At 42.3% G+C, this 20,447-nt stretch overlaps 1 protein-coding gene across 19 annotated transcripts in view; it reads right to left on the bottom strand.

The window, feature by feature from the left end:
* Window positions 1-690: 690 nt before the first annotated feature.
* The window catches only part of adgrb2 (adhesion G protein-coupled receptor B2), a 112,669-nt gene continuing 92,912 nt past the window's right edge, over window positions 691-20,447 (bottom strand). For 6 of the 19 annotated variants that reach the window (XM_088278552.1, XM_088278555.1, XM_088278559.1 and 3 more), the window contains 10 exons: window positions 18,755-18,847; window positions 17,392-17,604; window positions 16,198-16,237; window positions 15,803-15,817; window positions 14,544-14,716; window positions 13,507-14,214; window positions 11,676-11,711; window positions 10,416-10,529; window positions 3,432-3,485; window positions 691-1,598 (listed from right to left, as the gene is read on the bottom strand). In XM_088278552.1, the coding sequence (XP_088134678.1) occupies window positions 1,422-1,598; window positions 3,432-3,485; window positions 10,416-10,529; window positions 11,676-11,711; window positions 13,507-14,214; window positions 14,544-14,716; window positions 15,803-15,817; window positions 16,198-16,237; window positions 17,392-17,604; window positions 18,755-18,847 (1,623 nt within the window). In that variant the 3' untranslated portion in view covers window positions 691-1,421. Of the gene's footprint in view, window positions 1,599-3,431; window positions 3,486-4,865; window positions 4,880-8,581; window positions 8,664-10,415; window positions 10,530-11,675; window positions 11,712-13,506; window positions 14,215-14,543; window positions 14,717-15,802; window positions 15,818-16,197; window positions 16,238-17,391; window positions 17,605-18,754; window positions 18,848-20,447 lie in introns of those variants that run through there. The other 13 variants (XM_088278560.1, XM_088278553.1, XM_088278561.1 and 10 more) reach the window with 13 other exon arrangements.

Below are 20,447 nucleotides of genomic sequence, written 5' to 3'. Positions count from 1 at the left end.
TCGGCATGCAGGGAAGGTCGCTTTCGAGCGCCTTGTCGTCACGGAATGGAAAAGACTCGTGACGGCCTAGCGGGGGTAACTTCTGGCCCTGGAGACTTTTGACGGATATATTTCCGCGGGTTTTGTGTAGATATAAAGAAGACACAAACTGAAGTAGAATCCATATTTCAGCGGACACGCCCACAGTGTTTGAGAGCAGAGAGAGGGGCTTGATGTTTCACCATTTTGAAACATCTTACATAATTTCTATTAAAAAAAAAATCTTGACTGTGTTGTGACGACTTTAACTCAACCTTTTAACACTTAACTATGTGTCCATCTTATTCCACATAAAACTGATTTATACATTTACATACTCCTTTGTCTTCTTTGCCATTCGGCTGAAATGATTTGCGATACTTGAATGCGTTTTTACGTCTAACAACCGGGTGATGAAAGAATATCATCGCAATCCTTCTTGTTCCTTGTGGATGGATGTCATGCGGGGCCACATTAGCTCAGTGAGCAAGTTCATATTAATACACAATACAGTGTGTGTCCTAAATTTTCTTTGTTCCACATGGGTTAATTCTCGCAGGAAATGAAAAAGCAACAAAACCATAAAAAAAAAATATAATTCTGCTCAAACAGACCAAACACCACATTTGTTTCAATCATAGTTCCTTTTTTTTTTTCATTAAAACTTTCAAACCATATGAGAGGATCTTTATTTAATTAAGCCATAGAAAATACAAAAACGTGGAATGCAATGTTAACACAGAGGATGTGTGCGGGATGTCAAGATGGGATTTTTTTTTTTTTAAGTGGAACCTGAATAAGAGGATGGCACGTATTTGCGAGCAGCATATTTTACGCCCCCACTCTCCAATCGATTCAAATCAAAGACCAAAAAAGACACAAAAAGAGAAACATAATAAAATAAAAGAGAAAATACTGAGAACGAGAATGCTTATATCATTCATTAGCGGGGCAAAGGAATTAAATGTAAGTGGCTGTGGGTGAGTCGAGGGGGGGGAAGGGGTGAGGGTCAAACTGCGTGAGATTCCCCATTTCCCTCGCTATCAAAAGAGCAAAAAAAAGTCTTCATTTAGTTTTCTCCCCACTGAAAATCAAACTTTTTATTTTTTTTAAATTTTTTGTCATCGGCAATAAACATTTTCTTTGAAATACATTTTCATGGTTTCTCAGTTCACTTAAAAATGGTCTTCAGTCACAGACGTGTCAAGTTTCTGTTCTGTCTTTTTCGTAGTCTCTGTGAAAATATAGATTCGAACAGTCTTCTCTTCAAGTCTGTCCACTGCAGCAGTAAACAAAGTGATCCCGGAATCCAATGTCGCCGAAGATGTTGGTGTGTTTTCAAGTGTGTGTTGAAATCTTCAAGTTCAGTGTCTTGACGTGTGCCCGTGTACATGGGAGTGCGGTCACACTTCAGTCTGGAAGTCACCCTCGGAAGAGTCGGGTGTATTTGCCGAGGATGAGTCCCAGTTCTTATTGTGAAGCTCCATGCGGTCTTTCTGCTCCCCTGGCATGATGGTCAGCTCAGGGGTCATGGTCTTGAAACTGTCCCACGAGCTTCTGTCCTCGGGGGTTGACTTGTCCTGACGGGGACGGAGAGAGAAAAAAAACAAAATCGAGCCATGTAAGGTAATGCTACAAATGAAACAAGGCAGATGAATAAGTGGAATCCCCGTGGAGGCAATCTTTTCTTAGTGAAGCCGCTTCATGTTTTCATTGCATTTTAAAGCATTTTTATCTGCCCTGTTAAAAGCAGTGACAATGTTTAAAAGTAGTCTGACAAGGAGGGAACAGGAGCATTTTGTTGATCAAACGCTTTTTTGTACAAACCATCTGTTTTGTCTCATTTACTAGGAAGAAAAAATGAAGCGGGCAGCTGTCCAGCCGGCCTTTAGACCCAAGTACCACAAAGTCCCAGTTGTGCAAACTGCCAATATTTTTTGTCATTTAAATAAAACGGTGGCCTGAATTTGTTAATGTAGACAAGGCATTTTAATGGGAATCTTTTCAAACAAATCAAATATCAGTTTCTGTGATATTATAGTAATACATAGAGATAAATTAGTACATCTAAATGCCTCCTTCATAGGGTGTGTGACGTAATTAAAAGAACTCCTTTGTAGAACTCTTACATGATACGACAGAGAATTCTATCACACCACGTTGCGGACATCTTTTGGAAAAATTTGACTCTGCCATTTCCATTATCATTTGTTGGTCACAGGACTGACTGACTGGCAAATTATTCAAATTTTCAGACTTGTTGGAAATCAGCGCACTGGATTTCCCTGTTGTTGTCGACATTGATGATTTTGTCTATCTCAAGCCTAGCAACAATCGTGGGCAGGTATGATACCGCTTCAAACCTTGCTAACAGACCGGGATGCAAAATTTACATGTCTAATTTATCCATGCAAGTTGTTTCAGCTCACAAACCATAAAACAGCAGGATGCGGAATTGTTGTTAACAGGCATCAACCTATTTTCACGTATTTACCCACCGAGCAGCAAACCCACACTGCAATCAGTTACACTTCACATGGACTAATCATGGCATGAAAGCCTCCAGCATCGCTGCATGTGGTCCTCAGATGTGCCCCCCACACATGTAAAATGCATGTTGGGGGATTAACGTTAGGCAGAATTAAAGGTAACATTATGCACCAGATAAGGACCATTATTCAAATGTCACCGTTAGGCTAGCGGAGATAATGATTCACAGACCCGTGCCTTGGACACTTGGGGAACGAGTTGCTCCGGACTGCTTGGATGGTGGTGGCAAACTAATTCTGGGCTCTATTTACAGGCGGACAAATTGAAAAATCAAATGATGTCAATAGGCTTTCCTGGTTATCTTGCATACGCAAAGTCATTTAATTTCTATCTAATAGTGAGAACCCTAGCTCATCCTTACACCTTCAAAATTCCTTTCATCCGACCCATTGTGTAATTTAGACACTTAATCCCAGTCTATCCAGTCACCTGAGATTCACAAAATACAAGTCAGAGATCAGCAGTCACACAGAATCCCCCTCTGCCCATCCCGCAAGCCCGTCAGTACGATGATCATCGCCGGAGCTCAAGGGGGCCTTATTATCATTCTTGCTGTGTCGTATTTTGACAGTTGGCATAAAAATGAATACAAAAAGCATAATCTGGGAGGCAATTTGCATGCTAACTGCTGGCGAAGGAGCATTTTGTAACGCAGGAGTGTACGGAATGCAGCAGTTAAGCCGCCGACACTATCCCCGGGAGAGCAGGCTAACGCGATTGTGTTGCTTCTGCATGTCTATCCGTTGCCTGTCGCCATCTATGCGGGCCTCTGTTCCTTCATGCCCAAAAGCGCCAGCTCATCCCATTTTTGTCCCTCACCCATCCACCCCATCTACATCTCTGCCAGATAGCCCTCTACTTACACTGGATGATTTCTTTTCACCTCCAGCAGAAGAAATGCTCCATCGCTTTTCCCTCTGTAGCGATGAAAAAGGAGGCGGCATGCACGGAGACAGAGCGAGAGAGAGGGGGAGAGAGAGAGAGAATAAAAGAAAGAGAGAGCAAAAGAGAGAGAGAGAGAGAGAGAGAGAAAGAGAGACAGCATAAAATAGAGAAAAGGAGGAAATGAAAGTCACTCACAACTCTGCTATTAAATAAACAACATTGCTCTTGCCACTGGCAGGTGAACAGGTTGCTCTTGCCGAGTGTTACAACATAATTGCTTCTTTCTCACTCATTGTCTCACTGACCGTCGCTCAAAAGTCCTCATTGGCAACCAAGCGATGAACGCGTACATGCGTCGAAATGGACAACCGCCTTATACGCAACCCTGTTTGTATACGGGCATGGGCCCTAAATTTGATTCTGAAGGTTTTGATAACTGCCTGCAAGAATGGCACAGTATCACCGTACCAAAGTGGCATCTTGCTCAGTCATCTTTTTTTTTCAAATTGTGTTAGGGGAGCCAATTTATTTATTGTTTGTCCACTGAGTTTGAAGCATTTTCAGTCACATTAGAGACTGAATTGATTTCCAATAGAAGCGGTTATGGAGTATTGAGTGGAGATTTGAAGTACTAATTATAAAATGTAAAAAAATTATGAAAATAATTCAAAATATTCAAGCAGAAGCTTCAAATGTCATTTGTTGATCTGTTAAGAACACGTTTGAATTTATAATACCGGGAGCAAAGAAAAGCCGTATTTTTAGAAAGACTAATTCTTTTGATTTAGAAAGAGTTGTCAATGTCGCTTGACAGTTTTGACAAACTGTTCCCCCCAACCCCCACATCTGCCATATTTTTCTTCCGGTCACCAGAATAAAAGCATCAATAAGTCACACTCATTAGACATAGTGTCATTCTTAATTGGTACCCAAAAATCAGATTGTGTGCACTATTGGAAAAAGCAAAACAAAAAAAAGCTGCTCACCAGGGGATTCATTTGCAAATACTGTACCATACCGCAACAATGTCTTTTTTTTGGGGGGGGGGGGCAATTTGAATAATGCAGCATCAGCAGGTGAAAACTACCAAGACAGAACTAAGGCCCCCCAGGCTCTAACATACAAAAAGTTACGGACACCAAAAGCAAACATTTGCCATTAGACTATTTCTGACAGGAAGCTACAAGAAGCACAAAACAGCACTGGGAAAATACGCAACTGGACAAACATCTACTGACAATCTGGAATCGACAGTTTTTGGATGGAGGACATCTACCACAAAGAACTCAGTGTTCATCTCTTCTGGGGTGTAAATTAGTCTTTGGGAGACAATTTGGGAGGACAGAGAGGGTGTGATAGGTGAGTAGGTGGTTAAACATTACCTTTGTTGACTTGGATGCCCATGGATCTGCTGGCTACACTCAAACTAAGACGTGACAATAAGCAACACAAAGACCACGCCCCGCCCCCGCAGCCAACAAAGGACATAAAATAGGGGGGGGGGGAGCAAAAGAAAAATCAATATTGCAAAGTAAAATACATATGGCGTGTTTGGTTCACAGAAAACAAAACGGAAATGGCGTACCACATGGAAAAGACAAACATTAAAAAAAATGCAAAAGCAGACTGAGAGGATACCAGAAATTTAGATTTTGGAAAATCTCTCCTTTTTTAATTTTGACAATCGGCAGTGATAGCATCAGTGGCCATAGCGGACTCTAGCATCATTTACCATTTAGTTGGGAAGAAATGGGTTCTACAAGTAACAAGGCCCTTCAAAGGAGCCAAATTAGGAGAATGTAGGGCGAATAAATTCCATTAGTACAACACATTGCAAACAAACGAGCAATCAGACGCACACTGTCTGGGCTGTAATGAGAAGCGATGTGATCCACAACCAGCCCCGCCGCACTGAAAACAGTCCCCTCACTAGTGAATCAGCCTTTTTACGCCTCTCTTTAATTGGCCCAAAGACACTAAGTGAGCCGAAACAGCATTATAGCACTCGGTGCGTGAAGCCAGGGTTAAACTTCCTTGATGTCCAAGCCACTGGTATACAAAGTATGTCTATGCTCTATTTTAACGGGAAAATTTGCATGCAGGGATGCAAACTGTTGCATACACTCAATGCCGAGGAGGAGGGTTTTAATTAGAAAGGAGCCAAGGGAAGAATAATTAATCAATTAATGTATCAAATGAGTTAAGAAGAAATAAATGAGGGAGACGGTGAGATAAATTATGTCAAGCTGTGAGGACAAACAGAGGGGAATTAGATCAGGAAAAAAAAAAGGCAGACAAGCAGGCAGACTTGCTTTATTGTCGTCGTATGAAAGGGCCCTTTTGCTTCACTCCACAGTAAATTGATTTTCGGGACCTCCGGAGTTTTAAGTGCAAGCAAATTGTCCACCCTCAATCAACAGTGGGGAAAAAAAAGTGGTTCTTTGTCATTTCAAAATGATCCGTCGCCAATTTATGAGACTTAACCAAAGCACACACATTACCTAGGCTAAATGTCCTTCCAGATGCCAAAAACCATCAATTACACTTGCCACGGTTAAGTATAGATTCATAAAACCATCACGCTGAGTCTGCCCTCTTCATTTTTATGATGCAGCCTAATGGAAGAACCATCTTCGGATCTCCACCACAATGAAGGTGGCCTCCGCATTTGGGATGTGGTCGAAAAACGTTGCCGCGATATAGCGAGAGAGAACAAGTTTCTCTTGTCTCCAGCCACGGCTATTTGCATTCTGCACAAGATACGGTGTCTTGCTGCAAAGGGAAGCCAAGCGCACTTCATTTAATCAAGAACACAGCATGCGACAGGAGGGAAATACTCTATACACCTTTTGAGAGTTACAAAATGCCTCAGCCACCCCATTATGTGCTGCAAAGTCTCCCTCTCAAACTCTCAAATGCAGCATCCATCGTACACAAGCACGAGTACGACATCATAAGTACGGCATGCAAATGTGTTATGACCCTTTGAACCCTGCAAAGATAAAAAAAAATACTAGCACTCTGGTTTTGTCTGACAAGAATAAGCTCTGAATCAGAACAATAGAGCAGGATCTCGTGCCCGTACGTTCCATGCTGTGCGTATACCACATGTTGCCTACACGTGTATACGTATATATGTGTGTATAAGGGGTATTCAGCGCTCCATAAAAGACGATTTGATTCGATTTTTGATAAGTGGGGTGTGAACTGATTCTTGGGACTGTTTGTAGTGAAAGTGGTATGATTCGATTTGGTTCTTCTCACTGGGATTTGATATGATCTGACTCAATTTGGGAGGGTATGATGTAATTTTCCATACGAACTGAACTTGTCGGTACAGCTTAACATTTAACGTTTGGGGTTAATGGAGAGCTTTGGGATGAAGAGTCTGTCGGCCTTACAGGTTCTTTTCATTTGCGCTAATTGAGAGTAACGATGAGTCATTACTTCACACCCCAGAGTTATCAATTTGGTAAACTTTAGCAACTAGCTAGAAAAAAAAAGAAAGCATGGAAGGATGTATGCATGAGGAATTGTAAAGGTGGCACAAAGAAAACAGAAATGGAGAGAATAAAGATCTGTGGTGGTTCTTTTGGCTCCAGGTTACTTTAAGCCGAGTGCACTTAGTTGGAAAATTGGATTAAGATGGGGAAGTTGAAAAATGTGTCCACATCTCGATCTTTTCTGGTATCCACTCATCTCCTCAACAAAGTCAGCACATGAATCCAACCTTACCGGAGAAGAAAAATGGATCAAGTCGTCTTAAGCCCATAAACCCTTTGTGATATTTCGAAGAGGCTCATCAGCACCCAAACACGCCGTACAGTCTTTAGCCCTGTTTGGTGCCAATGGCCGACTTTATGACAAGAATATAATGGTTTATGAGGTGATTATAAATCTGTTTGGATGGGTCATTGTCTTTCGGATTTATTCCTAAATCATAGTGGTTAGGAGGCTTTAATTCATGCTTGGTAAGAGACGCAATGGCTTCATGGTTGAACACGCCGCACATACAGATGCCACGGGCATAGAAGCACAAAATAAAAGGCTTAATGAACAACAAAAAATATCCTTGTGTTTGTTTTTTGTTCTAAAAGTAACTCTCGCAACCAATCAAAGGAAAGCAAATGCTATTGTTAAATTAACAATTTGACCGACTCCTTTCGAAGACACAAACTCACAAGGGTACGACGCTACGGCCCGCACGTTTGTCACACAACACACTACTGGGAAGGCATATGGAATATGTCCATACTTCACTATGAGACACAGCTAAAGTTTCACATTTATTTGCTGCGATGACCACACACTGATAGAAACAGAAGGACTTGTGGGTGTCATATTTAGACATGGACTCTTCACATTAGCCAAGCCACACCCCACTGCCTGTTTTCCAACACACCCGATTCAAATGATCAGATAATCAGCAAGGTCTGCAGAAGCTAGATAATTATCCTGATCCTTTGAATCAGGTGTGCTGCAGCAGGGAGAGATGGAAAACAGGAAATGGGATACGTTTAAACAATACGGATGTTACTGGAAAAAAAACGGTCAGTCATTGATTCAGTCATGTTAAGCACTTTTAGTTTTCAATCTATTTTGGGCTCATTAATATGCTGGGGTCATTAATATGAGGAATGGCAAAGCTGTAGTTCCATGTCACAAATTCAGTATACCAATGTTTTGACATACCAGTCCACTTTCCACCAAGGGTTACAGTTCAATTCAGTTCATATTGACAGCATAATTTGCTCTCCCGGCTTCGTTTGCGATAGTTGCATCAGCTACCTGAAGAGCTTCACATTACACAATTGCGACCTAGTGATGTATACAACATCTTTTTATCCATAGATCAGATTGCAGTTTGTCGAGCTCCACCTATTTTTTTTAATATCACAAAACCAATTGGCATCACATCTCAAATTGTGAACCCCCCAAAAAATTCATCTGAACTCCACTGCTTGGCGAAAATGGGACTGCGATGGCGTTTCAACACAGACACTTTCCACATCCAGTGGCAAATTTATGAAATGCAGATGAGTGAACTGTTCACCACCAAGTAGGACTACATTGTGACTTAGAGGAGCTCTACCGCACAAGGTCTATGCTGAGTTTTAGCATTCCTTACGTTGACTCTCTTTGTATACCAAAGAAGCTCTGCGCACGAGTGATGGCTCTGTGTTGTGCCTTGGTGGTGGGGGTGGGGGAACCTGTTTTAGAAAAGGTTAAAGGATGTTTAGGTCCTTGGGGAACAGGACTGTTCAAAGCACAAATATGTCCTGCGGAGATTCAGGAGAGTTAGTCTCTTTTTATTGTCAGTCCCTGCAATTGCTAATGAATCGTGAGGAGAGAGAGAGAGAGACAGAGACATGAGCAGCTCTGAGTGATTTTTAAAAGATAAGTGAATCTGATTTGAAGAATGCGTTTCAAATTTTATACTGGTCTGTGTTCAACTGCTGCTCACGTAGCAAACATTAATATCATTGACGCCGTCACGTGGGACAGGAAAGCGATTATGGAAGTTGATCTGAAATTATTGAATCATTACTCATACTGTAATTGTCTATTAAATGGAAAGGACACACAACAAACAAAAAAAGTACACTCTGACAGAGGTGCAACAATCCCAACAAGTACACACAACCTAATGTGTCTACACACACCCGCACACCTCATCTCCATAATTACTGTATAGTCAGCATGTCGGTGTCTGGGGGTGACTCTCAAAGTGAGTTGTTGACAACAGCACAGATAAATTGCTAATGGGTCCTGTCAAAGAAAGGCCTGATACTGATAGTATTAGCTGTGTAATTACGGGAACTGCCCAATTTCTTTTAAAATAATGGATTCGATAACTAGGCCAGAAGTAAACCGCACTTTCATTTCATGGTTCATCCAGCATCACCAATTCATATATATAAATATATATATATATATAGTGTGTGAACATGCTGCTTTTTGGTATATGTCCACGAGGCACAGCCTTTGCTGACAGTATGTCATTTTTCTTTCCCGTCATTAACTATTTTCTTGACAATACAGGTAACAAATGGGTAGCCAACCAGAACTTGTGACAGTCTTGATAAAGATATTGAACACATTTTTGAGTGGCAGAAAAGGCAGTGTTTTTCCTCGCGTGAGTTTCCAAGAATGTGTGTGGGTGCATGGCATGGCCAATATGAGAGATGTCAGGCTCTATTCCTCCACTGGTGATGTAAAATGGATGTGAAGCCGCGTGGTGCCAACGCCCGGGGAAAGCACACCTATCGAGGCTTCCTAAGTCTCCGTGCCTGTGCTCTCCACAGATGAGAAGAGTGCGATGAGAGTATGTGTTTAAATCGTAATGAAAGTGTCCCTCTGAAGGTTAGCGCAGAGTGAGCTGGGACTGGCTTTCATCTGCTGCTAATGGTCTTTTAATGAGTCAAAGACGCCTCAGTATTATGCGCCCACCCGAGACGCCCCTTTTGCTGGCACATCCACACAAACACACACACACACACACACACACCCCCACATGGCTTTTGTCACACAAGGTACACTAACTATGTATTCTACAGACACATGAACTAATTGGACACTGAGACAAAGCACCTTTGGTAAAGTCACATGTGTTGTCTTCACAAGCAGTGTGATGCGATAAGCTTGCAAGCGGGGGTTTCACTGATCATCTTCTGTAGGCATGTTCTTATTCGCTAGTAGAGCAGCTAGGTTCAACGTTTTTGCGTCCTGGGGCATATTATACATACATATATATATATATATATATACATATATATATATATATATATATAAAATTAATATTTTTTTTAGGTAAAGCCGCGTAATAAATTCTCACAGTTTGGACTAGCTGGCTTTGCCATGTCATGGGCTCAGTGTGCGGTTGTGAAAAGAGCAGGGCTTAAGGGTATAGTTTAATTGATGCAGGGAGGCACCCAACCTACATTTTAGGGAGTTCGTCTTACCTTGAATGTGGACATGGCTGGGTCCCTGCTATACCTGTCTATGGTGTGGAACTTGGAGGAGTGGTTGAGCTCATGGTACAGCTCAGAGTGTCTTTTGCGAGTGTGCATCACTTTCTGGAAGGGAAGAAAGGAAGGGGACACCAAAAAATGAACCAAAGAGAAAACAAAATAAGTGGAAAGGGGAACGTGGGAAAGTGGGGTGGGCTAAAATGGGGCTGCTGTGGGGATTTGGTGGAGGAGATAGAGCACAAAGCTGAGGGGACTATAGTGATGCTCGTGATTATAGGTGTTCAAGACTGCCGATAACTTGCTGATGGATGCTCTTACCCACAGTATTTCTCAAGGTTTGGCAATTGGAGGGGTGATTTTAGTTTAGGAGATTAGTGTATGCTGGAGTCATTGGTGTGAATAAGGTGAATTCCTTATTAATGTATTATTAATGTATAATGATGCTATCGTATCCGTGTCACAGTCCCCAGCTTATCTCGGACCTGAATAAGTGTGCCCCTTGAAAACAATATACGCTGATTTTAAAAACAAACATAAGGCTAATTCCTAACCATATTCATGCAACAGCCACTTGTGAATCCAGTTGAAATTGCGATAAACAAAACAGTTAGTAGCTTGCCACAAGTCATACTGTACATACGTCCACAAAATTAAGTTTTCTAATAAGGTTGAAAGTGAATGTCCAGTCTTTCGAACAATCTAATTCGACCTATAAAACCCTCAAAGTGGAGAGGGAAATTATTTACGGATATTTGGGATAGGGATGAAAAGACTGGCAATTCACAGGAAACGCAGGTCATACTAGGGAGACCATGAATTACACACAGACAGACAAAGCCAAACTATGTTGTTCCAACGAAAAAAAAAGAACCAGCCAGTCAACCAAATGCAGTGACCCAAAACTCAACTACTACTAATTATCCAGACACATGGAACACTCTACATTGCTGTTTCTTTAACCAGAACCCCCACAGCAACATTGCAGTATAATCTCTCTTAATTGTACAAGACAGTGGGATGTGTTACCCGTCATATTATCATTTATCAACTCATTAATTTGTTGAGACAGAAATAAGGGCATTTGTTGGAGAAACAGCACACGGTGAAAGTTTGTTCCCGAATCCGTTAATTGAAATTCATGCAGGGAAGGGGTTAAGCGTTGAGCCTATGTACACTACTCAAGTCCTTGGCAGAAGCACACAGAAAAAGCAGAGACAAGCAGGTGAAAGGTTAGGACGTCCAAGACCTTACCTCAAAGTCCAGCTCAGAGTATCGTACTCTTTTCCTCTGTAAGAGGAGGGGGCCGAGGGGGAGAGAAGAAAACATCAATGTCCACCCTCAAGTACTGATCTGTAGCGACAACCCTCGCCTTGGGGTCATTTAGTTCAAAGGAAGAGCGCTAACATGTTCTGGTTTCCCAACATGAGACAAATATTCTAACAGTCCACGATGAACGGGCTAATTGTTCTGTCTATTTCAACATAATTAGATCAGTGACGTCTAATAACCCAGAATTAGTGAGCAGGATAACAGTTTTTCTCAGCTTAAAAAGCCTCAAATTCAACCACATAATCATTCTTTGAGACATTTCCACAGAAATTACAGGAAGAAAAGAACACTTCATCAAACATACCCCAAAAATGTTTTAATCCTCAAATCTGTTTAAAGTCCTTCACTATCCTCCCCGTACGATTCTGCAAACTCCGTATAGCGAGCGGCGTACAAGCCGCCAATTTAGCAGCAGCAGATGTTTCCAACTCATCTGGCTATGACACCGAGCAGCGCCATGTTCCATCTCCCACTCGGAGCACGTGCTGCCTGCCAAATTTGCATTTGGCACCGAGTGCAGCTTCTCCCCACAGCGACTTAAAAGCTGTGTTTACTCTGCAAAAGGGCAGAGTTGCTGATCGAACGCAAAGGCAGCCAAGTTTTTTTTTGTTTTTATTTTCAACGGTAAAGACATTAAAACGGTTCGGAGAGTTAATCACATCAAAGTCTAGACTTTCATTCTTTCTTATCCGTAGTTTTAATAACGAAGCCGGTAATCAAGCTCACTTAGAAATATGGCAAGCATGCAACATGCAATGAAATAGCAGTACTGCTATACAATATCTCTCAGTGCTCAACTGGTTTCTGGAGCCAGATGAACCACTTAATGAGGGTTCAAATGTAAAAATCAACGGCTAAATGAACCCTTTATTTGAGGAGCGCCATTGCCATATTTTTCGGGTTATAAGGCACACCGGGTTATATGGCGCATTTATGGAAACAAACCAGAACACCAAATAAGTCAAACTTCATTCCACTTCCATTCAACATCCATACATAAGACATATATATATTATTATAAGGTTCAATTCTTGAAAAGATTAAAAGATTTTAAGCGCGTCTTATAGTCCGATGCCGGTAAAATACGGTATATTTCCATATTACCATGTTCGGATGGTTAATGCCGCCATGATGATGTAATTTCCAGACAGTCCTTCCTGACAACATTTAGAGAGGATAAAAATCACAGAGTAAAAATTAAAGCCTATTTTTCCTGCCAGTTGTGAAGTTGTGGCTCTTCTAAATATGAATGACTCATCCTCCTCATCAACCCTGAACGAAGCCTCTCCACTGAGGGGGAAAGTGTCCTTTTTCCTCGTTGAAATCAAGTGAGTCAATATGATCTCTGTGTGTCACTTCTGGGGTAAATGTTGCATGCGGGATTTTCTCCGCATCTGACTCACTTGACTCGCTCGCACCCGCACACGCACGCTCACCAAAGAAAACTCATTCTGTTGAATGTACTGCTCATGAGAGAGAGGGATATTCACATGCTGGAATATGGTGTATGCGCTGAAATATTAGTTGAATGGTTTTAAGTCATAAATTTGAGTCAGTGACCGGGTTTACATGGAGACCTTTTGGTCATTGTGATTGAAATCATTCTGTTCATTGTCTTTTTCTTTGATGTAATTTATCATTCCAATTCTGTACCAACCTACAACTTCATAACCTCAAGTGAAAAAACTGAACATGGTTAACAAGCTGCATCTCCCCAGGGATCCCTTCTTTCACCTCTCAAAATTGTACCCACCTCGAGGGATCCCGCTGAGAGGCTAGCATTGGTATTGTTGCTGCCCAGGTTGCGTGGCAGGGTTCTGGTTCTCTCCACTGTCGTCCCCCCTGTCAGAATCTGTCTGACTGATGGCCTCTGGCCTGGCTTCAGATGGAGTGAGTGCCCATGAGGATGCATGTGCCCCCCGTGGGAGCGTACGAGGCCCCCCGTAGCCATCACGTGGCTGTGTCCGTGGGGCAGCGTTTTGATTGTCCCGTAGGAGCGGTTCAGGTTCATATTAATGTTCATGTCGCCCACATTGGACGGCACAAAATCGGCCGGGTAGGCCTCGCTCTCGGCAGGATGGAGGGTCAAGGGAGAAGGGGGAGGAGGGAAGGGGGGGTCCTCCACAGCGATGTTGAGAGGCTTGTCTTCGCCTCCCAGTCCCAGCCCTCCTCCTTGGGAGGATGGCGTCGGAGGTCTGATGTTGACCGTCCGTCTAGGTAACACCATGTAGTCTCCTTCTCCTCCACTGCCTCCTCCACCGCCACTCCCCCCACTTCCGGCACTTCCATCCTGGGAGGTGTTAGAGGACCCGGGCGGTCTGGCCCACCCGAGGCTACTTTCCGTGCACAAGTAGATTGGAGCGCCACAACGCTGCTGCGCCTGTTGTCTCTGCTGATCGACATTCATCTCCTTTTTCAAAGATGTCTCGCTCAGCTCATTGAGCCCTCCGAGCGGTGGAACCTTGATGAAGTACAAATGCAGTTAGACAAATACTCCTTTAAATGCAACAAGAGTTTCAGAATTTCATCTAGTATTAATGCTGGTATGCTTCCCAAAGTGAGAGACAAACTTCCCCTTTCATGTTTGACTTGTTTTAAGTCACAGTCTCACTACCTCGGTGGGTCTTTTTAAGTGTCGCTCGCATTTCTGAAACTTATCTGATGGCATTGGCATATTTTTCCACTTCAGGAGGAAAAAAAGTAACTTCTAATGAAAAGTAAGAGAATAATCTGAAATTCTAAATATATATATATATATACACCTTATCATTGTAGGATGCGATCCCATACCTGCACAATAAGATTGGGAGGGGGGATGTTCCCGGGGAGTGAACTAAAGTTGACCCCGACTCCCCCGTCCTGATGGGCGGCAAGTTTGGGGTCATCGTCATCATCCAGGGATATCCGGGACAAGGTGCCAGTGATAGTGGCCGGGTTACAGGTGTTCACCTCCTTGAAAATGACTGAAGACACACGAGGTACAAATGGTTCCCAATGGGAGAGCAAGGGGCGGAGGTTGGAGGAGAATCAGGATGAAGCATTAGGTTGTCAAAAGAAGAGGAGTGGGTGGAAGGAACAGACCAGGAAAATTTAGGCCATGAGACGTTTCATATCGTATAATTTAGAACGGGTAAGGGAAGTTAAATTGGTGACCGCAGCGTTAAGTAATGTGAGCTACGGTAAGTAGCTGTACTCCCCATGTACAGTATGTCGGTCTTGCATGACTCCCACTAATGTTGAGCCTTTTTTTTACCTTAAGATTTTTTCCATCTGCTAATTGGCTCCTGAGGCACCATTTTTTTAATAGTTCAGAAAAAAATGAGCATTAGTGCAAACTGCTTTGTCCCCAAAAGGAAATAGGGCCAAACGCTTTTATTATCGTGTGGTCTCCGATTACTCAAGCATACTGTATCAGCAGGCATCTACTGATGCTGAACTTTTTTCCCCCCTCATTTGCTGCAATGCTGTCAATCGAACAAAGCATCCACTAATAGTTGCTCCAGGTAAGTTGTCATGCATATTATTTAGGACAAAGGAGATGTGTTTTTTAACCCCCTCTAAATCGCATGCTGATGGTAGAAAAGCATCTAGGCTATGTCCACACATAAACAGGTATTTTTCAAAGGCATTATTATATATTTTTTGCAGATAAAAAAAAACTATATATGTGAAGGTCGTCAACATAGAACACTGAAAGAATTCTTTAACAGAAAATCCATATTTTGAGTACCTGTTTGTGTGGCTATCGCCTATCTTCACATCATATCATTCCCCACATACTGTAAAATGCCAAAAGAAGTCATGCTGGACATCATGCTCGTGAACCGCCTGGCCCCAAACACTAAGCGCAAGCCTGAAGGATTCGACACATTTAAGTCCTGTCAATGCATACTAATACAAAACACGATCTATGCACACAACGAATGCATTTATTATCGAATCGAGCTTTGAAAAGATTCAAAAAGTAGAGGCCCTGAGAATGACCTCGAGGTGTTATTTCAAATTCTAGGTTGGGGACCCGGCAGAGTTAGTTCAAGTGGGCAACTTACATGGGTGTCCTCTTTCTGCAAGGGTTGTAGGCGGAGGGGAGAATGACTCTGTGTTAATTATTCAAATGTACAATTGGATACATCCGAAAACATCCCGCCACACACACACACACCCCTACACACACGCACACACACACACGCACACATACCCACAGTGTGGACCAACCAGTCGTGAATACAGAGGAGCGGCATCATTACATTAAAGCGCACGCTTTCTGAACACACACTGGGCAGAAGGAGCGTGATTGATAAGCAAGAGTAATTTGCTCATCGCAGTCACAGCGCATCATCCGTCATTTCATCATTTGCGTACGGCGAAAAAGTGAAACGGTTACAGCTCGACATTTACTCATCCGCAATGCTAAAGAGATGATAAGAATACAAGACAGGCTCACCTGTTTGGCATGCCAAATCCACGTCCTTCTCAAAATCGGTCTGAGGAAAGGGAGGCAAGGTGAGTAGAGAAAGGAGAGAGTGACTGGGTACGATATGCACATTAACATTAGGCAGCAGCTTGTGTCAGATGAGTGATGCGGATCTCGAGTGGCCTTTTCAGTGCATGATTTGTTGCTATGGTGACTCAACAGTACAGTTCAGACAATTAGTAATACCTGCTTTGTTTTGGAAAATTATGACTATTTGGTCAGCTTATCCAAATCCTTTTCAAAACTAAAAAATGATTATTTGAAGACATGATGGCAAAATGTCATTAATGGAGTGCTGACACGTGTATATATAGTGACTCGCTCTCATCCAACAATTGACACTGCAGTTCTCTACAGTAGCTGAACATGACTAAGGGAAACCTAAGATCACGGGTATTCACTCTCAAACATTATTACCTTATTTTTCAGACTAGAAGATGCAGTCTATTTTGCGAAATTTGCATTTGTAGGACGCCCTGGGTTGTAAGGCATGCCGTGTTAAAAGGCGCATTACTGTACATTAAGGAAAACAAACCAGTACAGCAAATAAATCAAACTTCATTCCACCAGATTATAAGGCTCACTGTCAATTTTTTTAAAGGATTTTATGTGCGCCATATAGTCCGAAAAAACTGTATACATTTTTCTGACCAAAAAGTCAAAAGTTGTCATCTTTACAAAGACACATTTTGCATAGCATGGCATTTCATAATAAATGTGTACCAAATACTGTATCCAGTGAGTTCATTTATGCAACTACTGAGGCACTCATTGCTATTCATTCTTCACATCACAGCTTGCCCAACTGAGACTGAGGAAGAAAGGTGCAATGTGTAAAGGAAACATAGAATGGATTTGATGTACAGTATTTGCCGGCATGACAAATGTGGGTATTGGATGTCAAATTACAGGCTGGTGGATGTAGGATCAATATAAGCCTTCCATCCAACCATTATCTGGACCACTTCTCACAAAGGTCTGCTGGAGCCTATACCAACTGTCCTCCGGCAGTAGGCGGGGTACACCCTGAACTGGTTGCCAGCCTACAATAGAATATATAGAATATAAACCTAATCTATTTAAAATGTGCCTAAGCACACTCTTTTTACAGATTGCACCTTTCTCCTTCTACTTATTTCACTGACTTTTCTACTTGTGACATACTGTTTGGCTGGCAATGAGGTTGCAATTGTGGGTATTGTTTGGGACGGGGCTCTGCTCATGCGGATAGCCGAGAACATGTCTGTGGTCAAGCCCGCGGTCGTTGCGGGGTAGACTGTGGTAACAGGCCTGCTGCTGGCACGCTGGCGGGATGAACTGTGGGTAGCACCCAGTCATGTATTGGCCTGTGCTGTAATGGGCCACATTTGGACCCTTCTGATGGTGTGGGAGAGCACAAAGTTATCAGAAGTGGTGATGAAACCAGATTTGTAGCGCTTTAATAGGTGATTAGCTTTTCACGTAATGTTCCTAAACTGTACATTTTTTTCAACTTTAACAAGGTGGCGTGGGGGACAATGTGCTTGTAAATTTCAAGGGATTAACATTGTAATGGGGTCTCCCGTGGACATTGCAAGGGAGGTTCTCGCGAATGTTGAAGCAAATAACTGCTGGTGGCTCAGGCAAAGTGTTCTTTAGAATGCAATATTTTCTTTAAGTACAGATTAAGCAATGGAAAATTGGAGAACAAAGGTTAGTCAAGTGATTCGTTCACTAATTGGACGGACTATAGCTGGCATAGTAACCATTCTCCAGCGTGAAAAACGTGGGTGAGGAAAAACACATTTGTCAAGAAATTAAATTAACACCGTTTGCCTGTAAATGCTCTTTGAGGTTATAGAAACTAAAACTGTAAAAGATTCCCCCAGTAGGCAAAGTGAGTAGGACTGCAAGGTTAAACCTCTGAGGGGCATACAGAAACTCATAATCATTACTGCAAAAAGATTTGACGGAGAAATGAAGGACCGGGGAACGAGACGGTTGCTCCCAATCACGTGATGCCAAGGTGACTTTGGTGTAATTGGTCAAGCAATATAATGACTCTTTAAGCAACACTCGTGTGTGTGTGTGTGTACACACATAAATATATATATATATACATATACATATATATATATATATATATATATATATATATATATATATATATATATATTAGCCGACACCCGTACATAAGATGCACCTGATTATAAGGCGCACTTTTGGGGGAAATTACAGGATTAAAGTAAAGTGCAGCTGATAGTCCGGAAAATACGGTATACATTCTGCTGAATTAGGTATAATTAAAAAAAAACGGTTAACAGAAATAAGAACCAATTATACAATCTAATGGGCAAATATTTGTGGGAATATTATAAAGTAAGCTCTGCAGGTTATTTTGTGGCATGCTTTTGCTCTAATGTAAAAAAAACTAAAAAAAACACAGTGCCGTTCAGTCGCCGCCTAAATTCCCGTCAGAATGACGATAGCCCTAATAAATGTTAATTCGAGGTGAATGCAAAGTGGGATGGAATGAATTGCTATTCACCATGATCTGCACCTGTCCATTTTTGCAGGAGTCTGGGGAGTTCTCGCTGTCGTCTTTACATCCCCCCATCCGACAGCGCATCGCATCTTGCACCTGACGTGAGCGGCGAGGAGGATGTGGCGGAGTGGAATATAGGAAGGGAAGAAGGAGGGGAATGTGATACATGGAAGGAATAGCTGTCAGTGGCGGAAACAACTGTAGTTATATGAAGGTGTTCCTCACTGGCAGCTGTTCTGCAAAGTACCCCTCAAAGAATAATGGACCACTTTGGAGAATAGACTATCTTCCTGCAGCTTTTTACACGGATACACGTTGAGAGAGGGGGATCACATTGCTCATGGTTTTGATAGGCTCTGAATTGCAAGAAACTTTCTTCAGGCTTGCTTGAACTGTGATGACCTTGGAAGTAGAGATTATCTGTCAAAGGTGTTGAACTTTTGCCATTCATGTAAGTGCAAAATAAAATTGACGTGAACCGTCATGGTGAATAAAGATTTTTTTTTTAAAGAACTTTCCATTTTAGTTGTATCGCCATTTTTCTTTTTGGCTTTGCACTAACACATGAGCCATCCTAGTGTCATAGTTGTTTTCTTTCTATTAAGCATCTTGGCAACACGTACCAATTATTTGTTGAGGCACCAGTTCACATAACGGCTTAAATCAAATAAATTGGATCGTACGAGCAGTTGCAGGCTTATTTTCCCTTCAGACTCTCTTGATATACGTCTTTCTTTTTTTTTTTCCCCTTTCCGTCTCAGGAGCGACTTCATTTGTCAGTGTTGCCACTGTCAAATTCCAAAAGACTGTCTTGGGCGGGAAACAAGAGCACTCATGTACCAAGTGGTGCAAGAGCGAATGAGAGCATCTCCATTCTCAGTAGGCGGTCTTATCTGAGTATACGCGCCACTACAAATGGATTGGATTGGAGCAGCATCCATATCCTATTAATACTGCATGGGCAAGCTTATTGCCTCCATTGTTTCCTTCCATCCGTCTTTTGCCTTTATGCCTGCACTCCTCCTCAGAGGCGATTGTTCTCTGTATATGTGTGGCATCCAATTCTGCCCCAAACGCCGCTCTCTCTCTCTCCGTAGTACTCTCATGAAACTCGTCCCCCGCTCACTGTACAAAACTCAGTGTCCCTCATTCTATTCAGTCTCTCTTCCTGGTGCCCCTTAAGATTTCTCACAAGATAACCCTTCTCCCTCCTAAACCGCAGATTTGAATATTCACTCCCCGATATGTGATCTCAGCAGGGTATCCGTGTGGCCCTGTTTTTTTATTTTTCATTCCCTGCCGCGGTTGTTGAAAACTGGGAACAGTCGCACTCTCATGTCCTGTTCCTCCTCTCGATCATGGCAGGACTGCGTGTCTGTGACTATAGAGCGGAAGGATTTACAGACGTCCACAAAGACTAATGCCGCGATTTAATGTGCCCTGATCCCTACCGCTTTTCTATATTGATTAAATGCATCTTAATTTTCACTTCCAGTATACAGGTAGGTATCACAATGAGGCGGGATAATAGTAAGTGTGTTGTGTTGCAATTTTAAAGCTGTGGAAAATTTGACAATCACTTTGTGCGGGCGTTTCACTTGTATGAAAACATATGTGCATAATAAGTTTCAAATACAGCATACCCCGGGGGGCACAATAAAGCCTGAGGCAAATTCACACTGGGGAGGTATTAGTG

The sequence above is a fragment of the Idiotropiscis lumnitzeri genome, chromosome 16 (genome assembly GCF_059441095.1).
Source record: "Idiotropiscis lumnitzeri isolate Australia: NSW breed Sydney's pygmy pipehorse chromosome 16, RoL_Ilum_1.0, whole genome shotgun sequence".
NCBI lineage: Eukaryota > Metazoa > Chordata > Actinopteri > Syngnathiformes > Syngnathidae > Idiotropiscis > Idiotropiscis lumnitzeri.
This window is presented reverse-complemented; position numbering and strand designations above follow the sequence as displayed.